The 20,505-nt window shown below is 34.9% G+C and overlaps 2 protein-coding genes across 3 annotated transcripts; one reads left to right on the forward strand and one right to left on the reverse strand.

Moving 5' to 3' along the window:
* Nucleotides 1-1,220: 1,220 nt before the first annotated feature.
* On the reverse strand, nucleotides 1,221-3,542 carry LOC112691480. The gene is made up of 2 exons (XM_025565744.1): nucleotides 2,666-3,542; nucleotides 1,221-2,185 (listed from the first exon to the last, which is right to left on the reverse strand). Exons 1-2 carry the CDS (start codon nucleotides 3,540-3,542, stop codon nucleotides 1,221-1,223), a joined length of 1,842 nt encoding a protein of 613 aa, XP_025421529.1.
* A 10,677-nt stretch (nucleotides 3,543-14,219) lies between these two features.
* On the forward strand, nucleotides 14,220-18,755 carry LOC112691479. Of its 2 annotated transcripts, none has more exons than XM_025565741.1 (2): nucleotides 14,220-14,331; nucleotides 14,639-18,755. In XM_025565741.1, exon 2 carries the CDS (start codon nucleotides 15,067-15,069, stop codon nucleotides 18,733-18,735), a length of 3,669 nt encoding a protein of 1,222 aa, XP_025421526.1. In that variant the 5' UTR covers nucleotides 14,220-14,331; nucleotides 14,639-15,066; the 3' UTR covers nucleotides 18,736-18,755. The 2 variants fall into 2 exon arrangements, with proteins under 2 accessions (XP_025421526.1, XP_025421527.1); XM_025565742.1 differs by lacking the exon at nucleotides 14,220-14,331 and having other exon boundaries at nucleotides 15,203-15,324; nucleotides 15,401-18,755.
* Nucleotides 18,756-20,505: the final 1,750 nt, after the last annotated feature.

The raw sequence follows: 20,505 nt of genomic DNA on the forward strand, positions 1-20,505 counted from the left end.
ATTTTTTCTGCAACATTTTCTTATTACTTTTTATTTGTTAGATTATCCAACAATATTCTATTGCATACAGTTAATATACCAAATAATAGTAGTATACCTTATAAATTTTATCTAATTTAACAAGTTATTTTAAAACCGATCTATATGAATGCATATTCGTGACATAGATCTATTGGAAAATAAATCATAGAAGTTATATGAATTAACATTCTAGAAAACTAACACGATGATAGGTAGGCGTGTAGGATTGGTGTAAAAATTATATGACAAAAAATAATGTAAGTAATAACTGAATAAAAGCACATCGATAAAAAGGGTTATTAAGAAAGATCCGATTGCGGTATGTCACGCTTCAAAAAAATATTTCATTATATTAAGTTGTATAAAACTGTACACCCAATGGTGATAAATATCAGAAAATAGGGAAGTAATGCGACAGATATTATTCGGAGGACAGGTGGACAGGTGTATTGAAAACCAAAACCCACTAGGATAAAAAAATATTGCATTTAAATTGTTCATAATTTCTATTCAGTCTCGGTTTCGTGAGACTAATCACCTATATTTATCAACTTTTAAAACATCCGGTGTTTTCGAATATGGATTAGTGTAGTTATAATATTTTTCTGTGAATCTTAAAATAAATCAATGATCTTTATAAGTACGCAGAAAAGGACTAGAAGTTCTGACGCTTTACATTACAATGAGTTTATCATGACATCGGTTGGTTAAACTTTGTATGTGCATGTGTTTCATGCTACTTGTCCATACCTTGATAAATTATAATTTTTAGTTTATAAATTAATATTCATACAAAAAATTAAAATTATAATAAATCATAAGAGAAGAAAGCCATCAGAATAATAAAATTTAAAACTAAAAATATAATTGGTATTTATAATATTTGAAATTTAAAAATCATCTATCATCAAAAAATTATTTAAAAATCTGAAATGTTTGAATTAAACCATTTGAAAATATAAATGCATTCAAATATTATGAAATAATTATGTGCATTCTGCTTAGTATGTAATGAATGTAATTGTTTTAAAAATTATATCAATCGACGATTACAATTAATTAAAAACATAACTGTACAACAATTTTTTTTTTTTTTTATTAAAAGAACAAAAAGACCGCGGCAGCTATGGCCATTGGTCAGACAGTGACTTAAATAAATTACATAGTTACATATTTACATGATTTTATACAATATAAAGTTATATTTCATTGAATAGGGTAGATTTTTTTAGGAAAATAAATAGTTTTTGAGTTGCGGTTGGTTCCGGGCTGAAGATTTCATATAAGTGGGTGGCTCCAAGGGTTATCATACGTTCTTGCTGGTTATTTCTGCATTCTGTGAAGATGTGCTTGATGGTGAGTTGGACACCGCAGGTAGTACAGTTGGGGGGATCCTCTCTTGTCATAAGGTGGCGGTGGGTTAGTAATGTATGGCCTATTCTTAGGCGGTTTAAAATTGTTTCTTGTCGTCTAGAACAACCGGGAGTAGGAGGCCATGGGAGAATTGATTTTTTAATTTCATTGAGTTTGGTTGATTGATTTGACCAATATCGTTGCCACTTTATGGCATAAAGATTTTTTATATATTTTTTTGCGTCGCTGTAGGTGAATCCTGGTACATTGATAGCTTTGGGTGATATGTGTGAAAGTTTTGCGACCTCGTCGGCTTTTTCATTTCCTGTTATATTGCAATGTTCTGGAATCCACATGAAGGATATGTGTTTCCCGGCAGAACATGCAATGTGACAAAAGTTGTGAATATTTCTAGCTATATCGGTAGGGTTATTTATATTTTTGAGGCTTGTTATTGCACTGAGTGAATCGCTTAGTATGATACAGCGTTTATCATCGACGGATTGTATGAAATATTTGATTGCTTCTAGTATAGCCATGGCTTCAGCGGTATATATTGAACATTTGTCAGATAGTTTAAGTTGGATTTCAGTGTCACCACATATGATTGCAACCCCAACTCTTTGATCTGTTATGGATGCGTCTGTGTATATCTGTATATGAGGTTCGGCATTGGCTATGATTTCATTAAAGTGGTATTTATATATTTTAGGATTAGTGTCCTTTTTGGGGAGCTGATGTAGTTCGAGATTGATATCTAGGGAGATTGTCCAAGGTGGCTGAAGGCTGATAGTTGATGGTATGATCTGATCTAGGTTCAATTTGTATTGTAAATTTGTGAATAGATTATTGGGAGATGTGGAGATTCCTTGTGGGGATCTATGGATTCTGGCTGCCAGTAGTGATTTTTGCTCAGCCTATCTTAGTGATAGGGAGGGTATTCCTGCTATATTGGATATGCTGTCTATAGGGCTGGATCGGAAAGCTCCTATTGCCAGGCGCATTCCTGAGTTGTGAAGATTTTCGAGCTTTTTAAGGTGGCATTGGATTGCTGACGAGAATAGAGGAGATCCATAATCTATTTTGGACAAAATTAGTGATTTGTGGATCTTGAGAAGTACAGAGGAATGGGCTCCCCATGAGGTATGAGATAGCATTTTGATTATATTAAGACGATTGGTGCAAGCTTGTTTTAGATGTCGGATGTGAGGTGCCCATGAACATTTTGAATCAAAAATTATACCGAGGATCTTAATATATTTGTCATTTTTAATTATATGGTTGCCCAAACTAATTGACATTTTATTTTTGTTTTTGTTGTTGAATATAATGAGTTTAGTTTTTTCAGCTGAAAATCTAAACCCAGATGAATTTGACCAATTTCTTAGTGAGTTTGTGGCATCTTGTAGGATTTGTTTTATTGTTATTAGACTGCTGCTACGACATAAAATGGAGAAATCATCAGCGTACAGTATGGGAATGATTGGTTTTGGTGTTTGCTTGGAAATGTCATTAATGGCTAGCAGAAAAAGGGTTACGGAAATTGAAGAACCCTGAGGAACTCCATTTTCTTGTGTGTATGTATCAGATAAGCAGTTGGATGATTTAACTTGGAATGAACGTTCAAGTAATAGGTTTTGGATGAAGTTAAGTAGGTTCCCTTTACTTACTATTTTGTTAAGTATGTACAATATTCTTGGTCTCCAAGTGGTGTTGTAGGCCTTGGCAATATCGAAGCTGATCATGCCTAAACTTTGTTTGTTGCTATTAGCTATTTCGATTTCTCTTTTAATACTTAGGAGATTGTTTTGAGTGCTTCTATTTTGTCTGAAGCCATTTTGTTCGGGAGATATGTATTTAATTTTTTCAAGGAACCAGATGAGTCGACGATTAATGATTTTTTCAAGTAGCTTACATAGTGTGCTAAGTAAAGTGATGGGGCGATAGCTTTCGGTGAGATATTTATTCTTATTGGGCTTGAGGATTGGGATCACAAAACCGTGTCTCCAGTGTTTTGGGAATACGTTATTAACCCATATAGTGTTAAAGATGTCAAGTAGGTATTTGATACCATTGAAGAGTAGATTTTGGATAAAAATATAAGGGATGCAATCTGGTCCAGGGCTTTTACTTTTGTTGGTTCTCAATACCATTTCCAATTCATCCATGGTTATTTGAGAGTTAATTAGGATTTGTGTGGTATCATTAGGGTCGATTGTGTTTGGTGGAGAGTAGTATCGATGGCGATTTATTAGGAATTCGTCATCGTAGTTGGAATTGCTTGAATTTTTTTGAAAATATTCTCCAATAGAATTTACCACTTCCTTTCGTGTCGATATGAGTTTAGAGTTGTATATAAGTTGAATATTGCTATGTCGGTTGGTTCCTTTGAGGGATTTTATTTTACTTCACACTACTGAGGGATCAGTCTGGTTATCTAAGCTAGATGTGAAGGTTTTCCAGGATGTGGCTTTACTGAGTTTAACTAAAAATCTAGTGCGCTCTCTATTTCGTTTTAATTCTACGAAGTCATTTAAGCTGTGTGTGTTTTGGTATTTTTTAAGGGATTTGTTTTTATTTATAATAGATGTTTTTATTTCGTTGTTTCACCATGGAACCCGAGGTCGTTTTGGTTTGTTGTTGGCTAGTCCTATGGATATTTTTGCAGTGTCAGTGATGAGTTTTGAGAATTGGTTTACATCATCATCGATATTTTCTTTAGTAGGGGGTATCCACACTTGAACCCCCTACTAAAGAAAATTGTACAACAATTTTGTTTTAACCAATTATAATTATTCATACACATACCGTGGAAAAATTAGAGAAGCTAATTTTATATTTAACTTTTAATTTTATAATTAAATAATTTATAATTTATAATTAACTAATTTTACTGCAAAATAAATTTAAACAAAAAAATAAAAAATTTCGGTATTATTGGGTAAATTTAATATAGATGTAATGTATTGTAATTTATACATATTTCATACAGTTGTATGATATTATATTTTATTTGATTTAATTCAATCAATATACTTCTAGACTATGATTATGCAAAAACTACATGGAATTTTCTTTATGTACTTATCAACTTATGAGTGTATTAAGATAAATAACCAAACTTTTATCTAGAATAAATTGAATTTTAATTTTCCTTTCGAAAATATTCCAAATTTGCATAAAATAATGAATAAGCTTATATTTTAATATATCTTTTATCTACATCACGTTTTCTATAAAACGATTTTATCAACGGATGGTACCTACATACAAATGGATTTAGTTCAAATAACATAAAAAAAAATAACTTAAGTACATTCCCAATAAAATTAATATATTATAATTTAAACAAAAAACATTTATTTGTTTTTATAGACATTTTTTCTAATTAAATTTAAACCGATGTCATTTTATAATTATTTCAATCTAATGGTTTTAATTTTATTTTTTTGATCTCAGTAAAAATATAAAGTTTTTATTTTCACAATTAATTAAGTATAGATTAATATTCTTCTACAAATGTATTTGAAAAATCTATTCTTTTGTAATCCTTCAACGGTAGTACATAGATACTAATAATAATTGTAAAACGTCACATTACGTCATATTATTATATAATAGTACGTGAACATGAATTTTCTTTTCACTCCAAGACTCAGATTTATAAAAAAAAAAAACCGTTTACATACACGTAAGTACAAATTCAGTGTCGAAAAAATAATATTAAATTAACCGTTAAAAATGCAAAATAAATAAAACTTCTGGTTATATCAATATATGAAAACACGGAATTATTTTCAACAAATAATTATAATTTATCTTTTATATTATGTTATTCAATTAATAATTAGGAATGAAATAAAAATCTTTCGCCGTCGAGTACAATAAAAACATGTTGTAAAATATTTATTTTTTTTTATGTTATGTTATAACTTGATAAAACGTTATTATAATATGCTACAACATAAATCCGGTCAATTAATATAAAACACAGGTAATGAATTTAATTAAAAAATATGTCGGGTCAACACTCCACACACGTACCCGTTATATCAGCTGTACTGTGTACCGTTTTGACTCACTCGAGCGTATAGTTCTGATGAAAACATTTTTTACCCAATAATTTTATTAAATATTAATTTTGAAAAATTGTCATTGTTCATCGTTTAGATTATCTTAAGAATAAAATCGGTGTGGCTTTGCGGTATTAACGACGTTTGTTGTACTATCCTGAATGCATATTTTATAACAATTCAATTGTCACCGTTAACTCGATACAGTAAGAAATTACACGGATCAAAATATACTTAGTATTTGATTATCGTCTGATGGTGATTCTGTACACGAAAACGGTTTATTGATATAATTTTTCCGCTGTGAAAAAAAACATGTTTATTTTTCGAACTCAGCTCTTGAATGTGATAACGATTGCAATAATGCGTTCACATTATAATACACTCGTATTCAGTAGGCACTGCGATGATTGATGCGAGAAAAACACTTTGTTAAAACGGTGAATATTTTTTCAATAAAACACGTTTTTATATTTCGATAACTTAGTCAGAACTTCTTACAGCACTTATTTGCAGAGTTAACGCGTACACTAAGTCTATTTTATAAATAATTTAAAGTGCTATCACGTCGTGCTTGCAGGCATTTGCAGCTTAAAGAAAACGTATGAACAACACCGTATGGCATTATAAATATTTTTTTATGTTTTTTGTATAAAGCATTCACGCTCCGTATATTGACGTCAGGCAGATGAAATTGCAGTTAAACAGAACTATCAGAAATTTTATCGTAGATAAAAAACTGAACGAAAGAGGTTAAGCTATTTATTTACGCAATTTTGAGGTATGAACGATGGGAGTTGGTAAGATACAAGCATTTAGGATCCTATAAAAGAATGTCAGCTATGTTGCGCAAGCATGTAATAACTGTTCCAGAAATGCGATTTGCAACTAAATTTTACAAATTGTTTTTTTGCAGCAATTGAAAGTTGACAATTTATCATATTTCTCGGTCTGTATGACGAAATGCATAATCATAAAACATAACGTGACACCTGCGTACCATATCGTCATTAATACAATAAAATGTGTATTGGAAATATTCTCGGTCGCTTGTAAACGATATAATCCGATTAAATTCGATACTTGGACATGCCCCTTGTGTTTATGTCCAATTTCGCACGGAAGATTAAATTCCCGACTAATACGTATAATAATAATATTATGACAATGTATTGTATATGCTATGATAGCCAAGATATTCTGTTTTGTATAAATGAATAATCTTCACAGTTCTTAAAAATCAATTTTTTTTACTCTTTGTCAATATCTACAACGACATGTAAAAGTATATTTTTATATGTATGGTACATATGTGATATAAGATAAACTAGACGGCTCAATTAAGAATTCACCCGTCAACGATGCTAAATATTGAGTATTTCTTGTTTGATTCCTATTTTGGTTGTCCGCAGAAGCAATATTTAGAATTGAGTATACAATTAACGTTTGAAGCACTGACAGGATTTCTAATACTGAACTGTTAATTATCTATACGACGATGCTGTAGTATGTATATAATCATATTTTAATATTCGTACGAAAATCTCGTACCTAAATAAATGACAAAAATAGTTGACATTTTTCAAATATTTATGTGAACGAAGATATTATATTATATTATGCTTATTTTTATAATAAAAGATTCAAAACTATTTCGGAGGAAAGGTTTAAAGGAAAAACGCGTCATACCAGATTTCGGCAGGGTATTAAATTATAAGAATTTTTGAGCACACATACGTAGAACATGTTCCGTCGGGAATAAAGCATTAATGCACCAGTTACTGATCTGGTACTCATACCAGGGTTGAAGTGTAAATTTTTTCAACCTTCAAAAGCAACAGGGAATGCATATCGTTCATCTATCTTACCCGAACGTGGTAGTCTTGTAATGTTACATCAAAAAGTCGCTAGTTTCGAACGACTAAATCGGATTGCTGCGCGAAAATGTAGAAATGGAATTTGATCGCATTAAAAGGAGAATCGATCGCATCGAAAGAGTGTACGCTTCCAAGCACTCGGTGCTCGACCGTTAACCTTAGATTCCGAACGTTGTTATTTTATTTTAAAAAACTTAGTTTCTAGAATACGGCAGTTATATGATGATTAACGTTCAACGGAGTATGTACAGCAATGGTTCCTAAACTTCCACAACAACGGTACCCTTAGAAAATAGTTTGTTCTCGTGTAATTCTACGGCTTAAAATGTATCCGATTCCGGAGTGCCTACACGTACGCTTTTTAATTAAACATCGTTAGTGCCAACCGATTTCCATAGGCCATGGAATTTTGTTTCCTACACTTTTGTCTTCCCATCGCATAATGATAGCGTATGTATACCAGTTTAAAATGTAAAAGACGTTTGTGTGTTTATTTTTTTTCAAAGATACAGTACAGGAAAACTTTCTAGGTTAGGTTTTCATATATATTGAGGAACCTTTGTGATTGTTCCCTGGAATATCCACTTTGAGAATAACTGATCTTAAGCTTATGTTTTGTAAGTACTTACATGGTATTATTTTGTTATTGATACGAGTACCACAAATTATAAAATCGGTTTTTGTTGTGGTTATTATTCATAAACACTTTATAAACACATTTTTCGTGCACAACCAAAGTGTACATGGTGGCGTTATACCGTAAATGCGTACGGTTTACCGAGTACCCTCTCTCCCCACCTCCCTCTGCCGTATTTCCGCTGTATATTTATTGTTGGAAAATAATCGTACAGGTGTAAATCGTATAATGAGTATACAATATCGCGTCGTGATGACGGTGCCCATGCGCGCGTTTACCTACACGCTTTAATCTGATGTAATTTAGAACGTGTGATCAGAATATCATCGGACACGGACATTTCGGCGCGGCCGTTTTGGCACGACCATTTCGGCGCGAGGTATGTTTCGGCGCTGGATTACACTAATTTACATAATACACAAATTTACTTCTATAAAATTAATATTATAATTCACTTTTATAGGTATTGTCAAAAAAATTACAATTTTAATAAAATATCAATATGTCCTGTTTAATAAATAAAAAATATAAAATAAATAATAAAATAGGTCTGTTATGTTAAATGTCGTGCTTAATAAATAATAAATATAAAATTAATAATACAATATCAATATGTCACTCTAATAATAAAATAAATATGTAGTATATTAATGTGTCATGCTTAAATTATGAGCGATACCTCTTAAAAATGTTAATATGTCCCTATTATTATAATTGCTAACTATTTTAAAGATTCGCTTATCAACACACAAAAATTTTTTTTGTTTTTTCGGTGGGCTTTTACCAGCTTCTAATTGGCAATAAAAAGTATCCCGAAAAAGCCCATAATGTTGGATTAGTAACCCCATTTGAACATTGAGTCGTCTATTAGCGGCTTCGGCATAATTATTAGTTCTATCATTTGTCGCGTCCCGCGTAGTCACACGGTGAAACACATCACAAGGAGGTTCCCATGTACATCAAAAACCACAACTATGGATAAGTTAGATTATTGTGTTCACGTGGTTATTACACTAGAGATTACAATAAGGAATTAGAATATCGAAATCACAAGCGAGGATAAATGAAAGGGTTCACATAAACGTTCTTATGGGAAATTGAAATAAAATAGTTAATCGGAATGGTGGTGACCACATCCTGGGCATTTACGTCAATAATTATGTCACGGTCCGGAGATAACGCACACACACTCACAATCTATAGGAAATTATCTTATTTTATTATCGTTTTCATTTACACACACACACTTGGGATTTACACACACACATACCATATTACATATAAAAGGGACCCGAAAACAAGGGCAAATCAGACGAGTTTTGGCTATGCTGCACTGAGCACCTTCACGTCAGTGTATGTTATGGTCTGGACTTAGAAATATTTCAATCATTTTATAAGTTACAATTGTTAGGACTTAGATAATTTCTACCACTAGAATATTTACAAAATTTTAGTTAAGATAATTTTATGAGTTTAATAAATTTAATTATTTTAAAAAAGTCTTAATTATTCGTGACTGCACTTCCTATCAAGCGTTGACTGAGATGTTGTAACTGAATTAACGGATCAAACGGTTGGCACGTAACACATTTTTATTTAAAACTCGTTCGTGGACATTTCACAGATTTGGAGGAAAACGTGCATTTCGACGTCGATTTCTATGAACTCTACCTATATAATTTTCTTCAAACCAGTCTAACAAGGGTAAGATTTCTTCTGGTAATTCATCCGACAGAATTTCCATAATAACACCTGGCGCCGAAACGTACCTCGCGCCGAAATGCCGGCGCCGAAAAGCCCGCGCCGAAATGTCCTAGACCGGAATATCATGGAACATTAATCACACCAAAGCTACCGGTACGCGAATAATCATTACGACAGTTTCGATCGATTATGTTGAACAATTTTAACAGTGACGTCAATATAAATTGACATAACAAGCAATAGTGCCCCGTGGCCCTCGCGTTCGGTTGAAATAGGTCACAACACTGAACTTGCTTTTATCGTTCGCGCAGTTAATCAAATACGAAATATTGTTTTCGTGGATCACGTACAGTTGATGGTACACGAAACATTCAGAAGAGAATCCATGTAATAAAAGTCACGACCGTAGCAACGTTAAAGTCGAAACGTTATTTTACATTTTACGTGCAGTACCGAAACGGATGATCCAGGTGCATAGGCGTCTCTCCCGTACCCCGCAGGAAAAATAATACGAATCCGTAATCGAATCAACACCACACTACTGTCGTTAATGATATTAGCATACGAAACGAGAGTATACGAATTCGCAACCCCCATAAACTTAAATTACCGTTCGAAATAATCATCGTGCTATCGTCATTTTTGTCTCTGGAGATGGAAGGGGGAGTTGTCTAACCAGGTCGTACTTTCGTGTCAGAATTAAAGGGCTCGTTATAACACGAAATTATTCGAAACGAAAATCTCTGTAGTCGTTATACACCTCAACTATTGCAGTGGCGTACATGTAAAACATTTTTGGGGGAGGTATAAATTAATTGCACAATTTTTTATGGTTATAATATAATCTGAAACTTTATTATAAATTATCACCAAATATTTACAACTCATGTTGATCACTTGATATCAATTACAACCACATTATAAAATAGTCATGTTTATTATTATAAAATAGTCATAATATGGGACCATCACTCCTAATCCCAATTTGGTCGAATATTGATATTTTATATTACATCGATAAGTAATATCAAAAACTTGATATCAAACTTGATTATAATCAGTGAAAATTAAAAATATTTACAATTTACACTATTTAAGCTGAACAATTAATTTGCATTATGGCATCAAAAAATTTCTCCGGGAGGGGGGGGAATGCCCCTGTCCCCACACACAGATACGCCACTGAACTGTTGTAGTTTGCTGGCGGCGAGCGATACGCGCGTGACGTATGGCACAACAAGAACATTACATTTTCCGTTCGCAAGACGTAACCGTAACGTTGCTTCCTGACCACAGACTCTTGTCGCTACGGTTCCCGTACACGCGGCCGGCGAAGTGGCTACGACGTAACGCCGTGTACACACCTACGGCTCGGAACGCGCGACGTGTCACATATGGCATGATCACGTAAATCGAACGTGCGCACGTACGTGGTAGCCACTTCCACGTTCGTACGTGGGCATAACATATTGGCCGCGCAAGACGAGCGTCGACGTTTGAAGGCGGAAATCATGCAACGGTGGTCCGATAATTTTTTTTTTGATTTTACGTTACTTTCCGCGATTCGTCGAGATCGGTAACCGCGCGCGTTCACTCGTAACGTGCGCATTGTGATGGAGAGAGGAGGGAGGTGCTACATCTTACGACCGAAATCTAGAGGATGAGGAGGCGCTTTTATAGGGAAAGCGTTACGCGATACGTACCCCAAAACTATCGATGGATGGACCACGCGAGACAGAAGGGTACGCGGTTATGTGGTAATGCAATAGTATATGTGTATAAAATGTACCTTGGACACACGTGTGCCCGTCGAGAAAATCCTGCCTGAGCTCCTTAAGCTCCCTGACCCGGGCCGCTTCTTCCGGTGCCTCGATGGCCGAGAACACGAACGCGCCGACGGCCAGGAACAACACGTAAAAGCCGATGAACACCAACAGGCGTACGGTAGCCGGCGACCACATGGCGACCGCGCGGCGCGTATGGTCGCTATTGCTGGTCAGCGCGGAGCGCGCTCCGTTGGCCGCGTCTCGTCATCGCAACACGGTCGGTCGGTGACTGATTGTCGGGCGGTACGACGTCGCGCCCCGAGGACGCCGGTGGTGGCGTCCCTTTGATACGCGAACCCGTACGTCCACCGCCGCGCCCCAGTCCCGTTCCCTGGGTCCCCGATCACCGCCCCCGCGCCACCCGTAAACGACAACCGTCACCCACGCGCCACCACCGCGTCATGACCCGCGCTCTCTGTCCGTCAAAGGTGACCCCGTACCGTGTGCCCCGTGGCGCACCCGCGACCGCCATTCGCCAAGAGTAACGCCTCGCAGCTAATCCCGTCCGATGGCGCCAACGAAATCGGAATCCAATTCTGGGGTGTCTGAGTATTTTACGTGCGACCGTCGCCGGAGACCGAGCGCACGGCACTTTCCAGCGCGTAAAACGAAAAACAGCGCGTGAGATACTCATCTGACGAATCATTCGCGTAACGTGTCCTCGAAAACGATGGTGCGCAAGACGACAACCTTAGACGGAATTTTATCTCCACTATCACGTGATTAATTCTATTATATCTCTACGAAGATCGTCGACACCCTAGCGCGAAAGAACTTGCAATAATGCCCGATAACTTTCACCTAATATAAGATAACAAATTATCAACAATAAGAATGTCGTCCATCGTCAGGTTTTCGAAAGATTTTGGTTTTTGGTGAACGTAAACTTCGACTATAGTGATCATATATTTTAATCGACTGATGATTGCGAACGGTTGTACTTAAAACTAGTCGTGTTTATTTGTGTGAAATGTGTTATACATCCCATACTGCGTCATGTATTTTATTATCCGTGTGTTACTTCAAATGTACGTGCTCACAACCAACGTAGTGCATGTGTTCGGATACGCGTGCGTAATGTGCGACGTGAACGCGTGGGCGCATATACGTACGTACTATCTACACGTAGTGCATGTATGTATATTTATGCGTGGGTAACGTGGTGTTGCACGTACAGTGCCGGTCGTTTTACAGGGATAACTATCGGGGTGCTAGAGGAAAATTTACAGAGGGTGGACGAAAATATGTTGGGACCCACCATTCTAATCCATCCCAGGAACTCGTCAGAAACTACCACCGATAAGTGAATGCAGTCGTAAACATAACTTTATGTGCGCATGGTCGAAAAAAAAAGCTTAAAAAAAAGCGCATTTATACGGGTCGAATAGTGTGCGATTATAAATGTGTGCTACGATCAGGATAGTAAATGTGCATTAGTAATTCATTATTTTTGCAAATTATTATAATAAAATATGTTTTTTAATCCTAAGATTTTAAATGCATTATCTATAGTAACTATAATAATAGGATTAGGAAAAATCGCGCTCATCCATGCAGAAAACGACTGGATAGTGAGATTAGGTAATGGTAGATACGAAAAACAAAAGTTTACAAAACATTACAGCGTTAGTCTTTGGACATGATTTTTTTTCAATCCATCGTATAAAAGATATCATTTTCATAATACTTTTGTTCTCATATGCCACCACGTGTGGATGCGATCAATATTTATGTGAACTTGAGTTACGACTCTTGTACTCAATATGTTCAATCAGTGTTCGACCTAGAAGAAATAAGGAAAACAATACAAACGGTTAATATATTCAAAAACAACTACTGGGTATTCGTAATTACCCAGTTTGACTGTTCAATATCATATGATGACGTGTATGTAGTAGATGATGTGACAAGGTTTAGTTGTGTTTTCGTTGTCACCGGTGTTAATTCTGAAAATCGAAAAATACTCTTACCAACACATCCGTTTTCACATCGAATCTAAATTTTATTTTTCCATAAAAGAAATACGTCTGAACGTTTGCTTGACGTGCTATTAGCAGTTTTGACGTTGTACGAGAATAATTATTGATTGTTAGATTTGTATGAGAAGGACGTATCTTGAATAACACATGATAAATAAAAAGTAAGTAATTGTGTCAAACCATTAAGTGTATTAAAACGATTAATAATTAATGGTTGGTATAATTCAGTTTAATGCGACTCGATTTAATTATATTTTTCGTAGTCTCTAAACGAATCCTAACGAAACGATTTTAGCAACAAAACTTTTGGAAAAATTTGTTTTTTCCCTCTGCGTCAAATTATGCTCTCGCAGTATTTATCACTTCAATTCGTAGTGACAGTTCAATTGGCCCTACAACCAAGGCCTCGTTTTTCTTTCAGTGGAACTCTTCGCCGAGCCATTATTCTTGATCCGGATGCAATAACACAAAACATTTCGCGAGATGAGTTGACATCATATTTTGTTGTTAACAATGACTTCTGCATCTAATACTGTATAGACTTTTAAACTCAGCGTTTAATATTTTATTCTTCAATAAACTTATGCCATTATTCATGTTGAATGTGTGATCATCATGTCTTGCAATTCTACTTATTATCCTTCGTATGACTTATTAATTTAAAATACAAAAGGAAACGACTTAATTTTTTTTTTTTCATCATAACAGACTTTATAAGAAAAAATAGCCGTCTTTTATTTACTAGATTTGCCCGATTGGATTATTGTACTTTATTTCAACGATCCATTTCCAAAAATGAAACTAACTGAGTGAACTTTGAATGTGACAAAAACTCAAATATAAACACAACGATATCAAAAAGTAATTCATTTTATAAACAAATCATAATTTATGTACCCAATTAGTTAAGTAAATATAATTAAAATCAAAATTTAAATGAATCAGAATTGTTAATTTTTCACAAAATATTAATTATTATAATTAGTACTAATAAAAAAAACGAAAACGTTATTAAAGATAATATTTATATATATACTTTACAAATCGTTAAACCTCGTTTTATAACAATGGATGAATTTTTTAGAAACGTTTGCGTACATAAACGTCTGTAATCGAATTAATATATTTTGTTTGCTAAAATTAATCATGAATAATTTTCACTTTTCAGTGATCGTCTACTACGATGTTCTGAATAATGATGAAAAATATATAATATATATAATCCCAAGGATACAATATATATCTATTATATAAAAATAAGTCCGGTTTTCCTCCCTGACGCTATAACTCCAGAACGCACGAACCGATTTCCACGGTTTTGCATTCGTTGGAAAGGTCTTGGGCTCCGTGAGGTTTATAGCAAAGAAAATTCTGGAAAATTCAGGAAAAATTCAACAGAAAAGTGGGGAAATCGTTTTTCACATACAGCGCCATCTATTATACATAGCATGTACTTCAAACCAATAGCAACGGTGCGTGATAAAGTGTGTGATAGATAGTCATTATTCTCTGCTCAGTTAATTTCATTTAAGCTCAGTGTAAATTATGTGGATCGTGCATTTGAAGTTAAATTCAACACTCTGTCCATAGTCCAAAATGCCTAGAGAACGACGTGCGAACATCGGCCGCCGCACAAGACATGCAAGCCAGCAACAAGTCTATTCAAGGAACTTAAGAGAAGAAAGAAAAAATATAATAAGAGAAAATGACCGATTGAGACATCGCGTGAGCACACGAAGATCATTGGCATCATACAATCGCTTGGCATTCCAATATGATCCCACTGCGAACTACAGTGATGATGAAAATTTGGATATTGGACGAATGACGACTATATGCCGATATTGCAATGCGGTAAAGTTCAAAAGAGAAACGGTTGGATTACTTTTATTGGTTTCCATTAACAATTCATTTAATTTTGCATTTTCAGGAGTATCAACGAATAATAAAAATCTAAGCGCAATGAATTACTATGCGTATCGTATGATGATTCGTACACATGAGGAGAATGTCATTCTGAAGTGCGGTCGGCTATTCCAGCAATTCGCTGTCGACATGTATGTCAAAGTCGAGACCGAACGTTTAGCGTTCATCAGATTCAATCAGCCAAAGCTACGATCTGAGGACTATATACACTTGCGTGATGCTATTCATTCAGATGGTGATGTTCAGAATATTGGACGACTGACGATTCTCCCATCAACTTATATCGGAAGCCCACGCCACATGCACGAATACGCTCAAGACGCTATGACGTACGTGCGAAATTATGGAACTCCGGATTTATTTATTACGGTCACATGCAATCCGAAGTGGACGGAAATTGAACGCGAGTTGGAACCGGGTCAAAAACCGCAAGATCGCCATGACATAATCGCCAGAGTATTTCAGCAAAAACTCAAGGTTATGATGGATGTGCTTACTAAGTATCGAGTTTTTGGTGACACACGTTGTTATATGTACTCGGTGGAATGGCAGAAGCGTGGACTACCGTATGCTCATATCCTAATTTGGTTGCTGAACAAATTACATTCAAATGAAGTGGATGACATCATATCAGCTGAAATTCCTGATCCAGTCACTGATCCCCGTCTACACGACATTGTGACGACACAGATGGTGCATGGACCGTGCGGTGCATTAAATCCATTATCGCCTTGCATGGCTGATGGAAAATGCACAAAACGATATCCGCGACCGTTAGTTGCTGAAACAGTCACAGGGAACGATGGATATCCAGTTTATCGTCGGCGTTCAAAAGAAGATAACGGTCGAACTATCAAAGTTAAAGTTCAAAATCAAGAGATTGAGATCGGAAATGAATTCATTGTACCATATTGCCCGCTGCTATCACGAATTTTCGAAACACATGCAAACGTTGAGAGTTGTCATTCGGCCAAATCAATCAAATATTTGTGCAAGTACGTCACAAAAGGCAGCGAAATGGCTGTGTTTGGTATTGCGTCGGAAAATGTGAATGACGAAATCAGCAACTTCCAAATGGGCAGATACGTCAGTACTAATGAAGCACTGTGGCGATTATTGTCATTTCAAATTCATGAAAGATATCCCACAGTTGTACATTTAGCAGTGCATTTGGAAAATGGCCAAAGAGTTTACTTCACTGAGGCTAATGCGGCACAACGAGCTGAGAGACCACCATCGACAACATTGACTAGCTTCTTTGCAATGTGTGAAGCAGATCCATTCGCAGCGACGCTGATGTACGTTGAAATGCCCAAGTATTACACTTGGAATCAATCAACAAAGAAATTCCAACGTCGCAAACAAGAAACCCCAGTTCCAGACTGGCCACAGGTGTTTTCAACTGATGCACTAGGTCGTATGTACACTGTTCATCCTAGAAACGATGAATGTTTTTATTTGCGACTGCTGTTAGTAAATGTACGTGGACCGAAATCATTTGCGCATTTGAAAACTGTGAATGGCCACCAATGCCAAACATATCGAGAAGCATGTCAACTATTGGGTTTGCTGGAGAACGATTCTCATTGGGATTTAACACTTGCAGATTCAGTTGTTTCATCAAATGCGTACCAAATACGAACGCTGTTCGCAATTATCATCACCACATGTTTTCCTTCACAACCAATTCAGTTATGGAACAAATACAAAGACGCCATATGTGAAGATATCTTGCATCGCTTGCGTATTCAAACGAATAATCCTGACATCCAAATAACCGATGAAATCTACAATGAAGGATTGATTCTGATTGAGGATCAATGCTTGACTATTGCAAACAAGCTACTGATTGAAGTAGGAATGATTGCGCCAAATCGATTGATGCACGATGCATTCAACCAAGAATTAAATCGAGAGCTGCAATACAATGTTGATACATTGCAGGAATTCGTTAGAAATAATGTTCCGTTGCTGAATGAACAGCAAAAACAAGTATACAAAACATTAATGCAAGCGGTGGACAATAATACTGGTGGTCTATTCTTCCTGGATGCACCTGGAGGAACAGGGAAAACATTTGTCATTTCATTGATTTTGGCCACTATTCGATCAAGATGTGACATAGCTTTGGCGTTAGCATCATCTGGAATTGCGGCGACTCTTCTAGATGGCGGTCGTACTGCACATTCTGCGCTTAAGTTGCCACTCAATTTGAACACAATTGATACTCCAACGTGCAATATTTCCCGATCCAGTGCAATGGGAAAATTGTTAATGCAATGCAAGCTCATTGTTTGGGATGAGTGCACAATGGCACATAAGAAATCACTTGAAGCACTTAACTTCACACTGAAGGATCTTCGGAGAAATAACAACATCTTTGGCGGCTTGATGATATTGTTGGCAGGCGATTTCAGGCAGACGTTGCCAGTAGTTCCCCGTGGAACGCCTGCAGATGAATTGAATGCTTGCCTAAAGGCATCACCTTTATGGAATAACGTAAAAACATTATCGCTAACCACTAATATGAGAGTTCAACTTCAAAATGATCAAAGTGCTGCACAATTTTCCAAACAATTGTTAGATCTTGGAAATGGAAAAGTCCCAGTTGATGCGACATCTGGATTAATTACTCTTACCAACGACTTTTGCCGATTTGTAGACACTCAATTAGTTCTTATTGAAAATGTTTTCCCAAACATTAGTGAGAATTATAAGAATTATGCTTGGTTAAGTCAACGAGCAATTCTTGCAGCAAAGAATAATGATGTCCACGCACTGAATTTCACCATTCAATCAAAAATTGCTGGCGATTTGGTGACATACAAATCCGTTGATTCAATAACAAATCCCGATGATGTAGTAAATTATCCAACGGAGTTTTTGAACTCTCTGGAGATACCAGGATTTCCACCACATAACTTGCAACTGAAAGTTGGTACAGTTATTTTGATACTGCGTAATTTGAATCCACCGCGACTTTGCAACGGTACTCGACTTTCGGTAAAGAGACTTATGCCGAATTTAATTGAGGCAACCATTATTAACGGAAAGTACGCAGGTGAAAATGTATGTATTCCTCGAATACCAATGATTCCGACTGATCTTCCGTTTGACTTCAAACGATTGCAATTCCCAGTTCGCCTTGCGTTCGCAATGACAATTAATAAGTCGCAAGGCCAATCGCTTAGTGTTTGCGGGATAAATTTGGAAAATCATTGTTTTTCACATGGACAGTTATACGTTGCGTGTTCACGAGTTGGGAAACCATCCGCTTTGTTTGTGTTAACGTCAGACCAAAAAACAAAAAATGTGGTTTACCAAAGAGCACTACAATGAAACAATTAAATAACACTTCATTTTAGTAGGTAATTGAAATGAATTTATTACTGTTGTGAAATGAAATAAATATTTTCCTTTTCAAATATATAACAAAAAAAATTTTTTTTCTTTATCTTTTAATCACCAAACGAAATGTTACATAAAACGAATCTGGTGGCGAAACGGAGTTCGCCGGGTCTGCTAGTCAATTAATAATTATTACTAATCATGAATAATTAATAAAATAACAGTGGTCGAACATCAATAATAAAAAAATCAAATAAAAATAATTATAACAATACGCAGTAAATTATAATGATCTCTAAACAAAACAAATTTATCGTTGAAAAATGTCATATAATAAAAATATAATTGGGAATGGGATTTCGATTAAAATCGAATTTTTTCTTCTTTGTTTTTAAACTATTTATTTATAAAACAAACGATCTATAATTAGTTATTGCAATAAGTTTGCATGCTGATATTATATAATATTTTGGATGTGTATGAAAAGAGCAGTCACCCAATGGCGACACTTTATGCATTGATTTGTTTTCGAGCTTAATTAACATTAAGGTCTGTAGACCAATTTCTTTTAAACCTGCAATATGGATATCTAGGTATAATGTCAGAATTAAGAACGGATATTAACGGATTTGTCAGTCGGGAGCGAATTGGTTTATATAGGATTTTGGCCGTTTCTTCTATTATATTTATTTTTAAATCTGTGTAAAGTCTCTGATTTGACACATAGGGTGGAACATTTGTTATTATTCGAAGAGTTATAGATTGAAAGTTATAAATTTTATTAGTATTAAATTATTTGGACGCACTCAAAAGTTGGATACCGAAAGTCCAAGAGGGTAATAAAAGAATTTTGTAAAGTAATAACTTTGTTTTTATGCTAAAATTATAATATTTACTGAGCAAGAAGTACAGTGATTTTTGCCCTTAATTTAGAAGAATTCTTTCTTTGTAAAAGCTAAAACATTCCCTTTAAACGTATAGCTTTCCGAGCATACAATTTGTTTCGTGCATCTAAGAATTTAAAACCAAAACTTTTTATCTGTACTTTTTGATTTGAAAGACATTTATAAAAGGGTTTTTTCTCTTTTAAATGTAATTTTAAATATTAATATATTTTATTAGTTTACCTACTTGAGAATAATAATCAAGCTAGATACACACTGCGCATATTAAATGCGTTCGTTGGCCGTTTTATGAACACTGTGTTTAAACGCCGAAAAATAAAGCTATATGCTTTGCATTAGCACTGACGCAAGTAGACACTTGAGGACCCTAAAGTAAAATATAAAATGGGGCCCCTAATCAAAAATGTAAATGGTCTTTAAAAATCCCCGCTTCCTCCCTTCCCATAAGGTAATCAAACCATTTTTGTATCGTTAAAAATTTCATAAAATCCAAAATAATTCTATAATCTAACTTTTTTTTAAATATATATTTATTACTTATTGTATTATTACTTATCACCTTTTGAAAAATGTTTTCAAAACCTAGGTATGCAAAATTTTTACTTATTGATTTTAGAAAATAATTTTTTTTATTGTTATTTAAATTATTAATTACAACAGCGGTTCCCAACCTTTTTTTCCTTCTGTACCCCTAAACTTAATATTTTTCTAAATTGTACCCCTCTTTATATTTTTAAAAATTTTTCACATAACCACTCATAAAACATTTAATTAAAAATAACAATAATATAATATAATGTAATAATGTGTATATTTTTATATTGAGTAATAAGACACATAAAAAATTACTTATTTT

The sequence above is a fragment of the Sipha flava genome, unplaced genomic scaffold (genome assembly GCF_003268045.1).
Source record: "Sipha flava isolate LNK unplaced genomic scaffold, YSA_version1 618_pilon_pilon, whole genome shotgun sequence".
Classification (NCBI taxonomy): domain Eukaryota; kingdom Metazoa; phylum Arthropoda; class Insecta; order Hemiptera; family Aphididae; genus Sipha; species Sipha flava.

What these genes read in the sequence shown, in the direction of transcription:
- LOC112691480 (XM_025565744.1), bottom strand. Translation starts at nt 3,542, where the DNA reads ATGGATGAATTGGAAATGGTATTGAGAACCAACAAAAGTAAAAGCCCT. An exon ending in CAAAAATAAAATGTCAATTA is followed by an intron (nt 2,186 to 2,665) that starts GTTTGGGCAACC and finishes AATTGAACCTAG; the next exon opens with ATCAGATCATACCATCAACT.
- LOC112691479 (XM_025565741.1), top strand. Translation starts at nt 15,067, where the DNA reads ATGCCTAGAGAACGACGTGCGAACATCGGCCGCCGCACAAGACATGCA.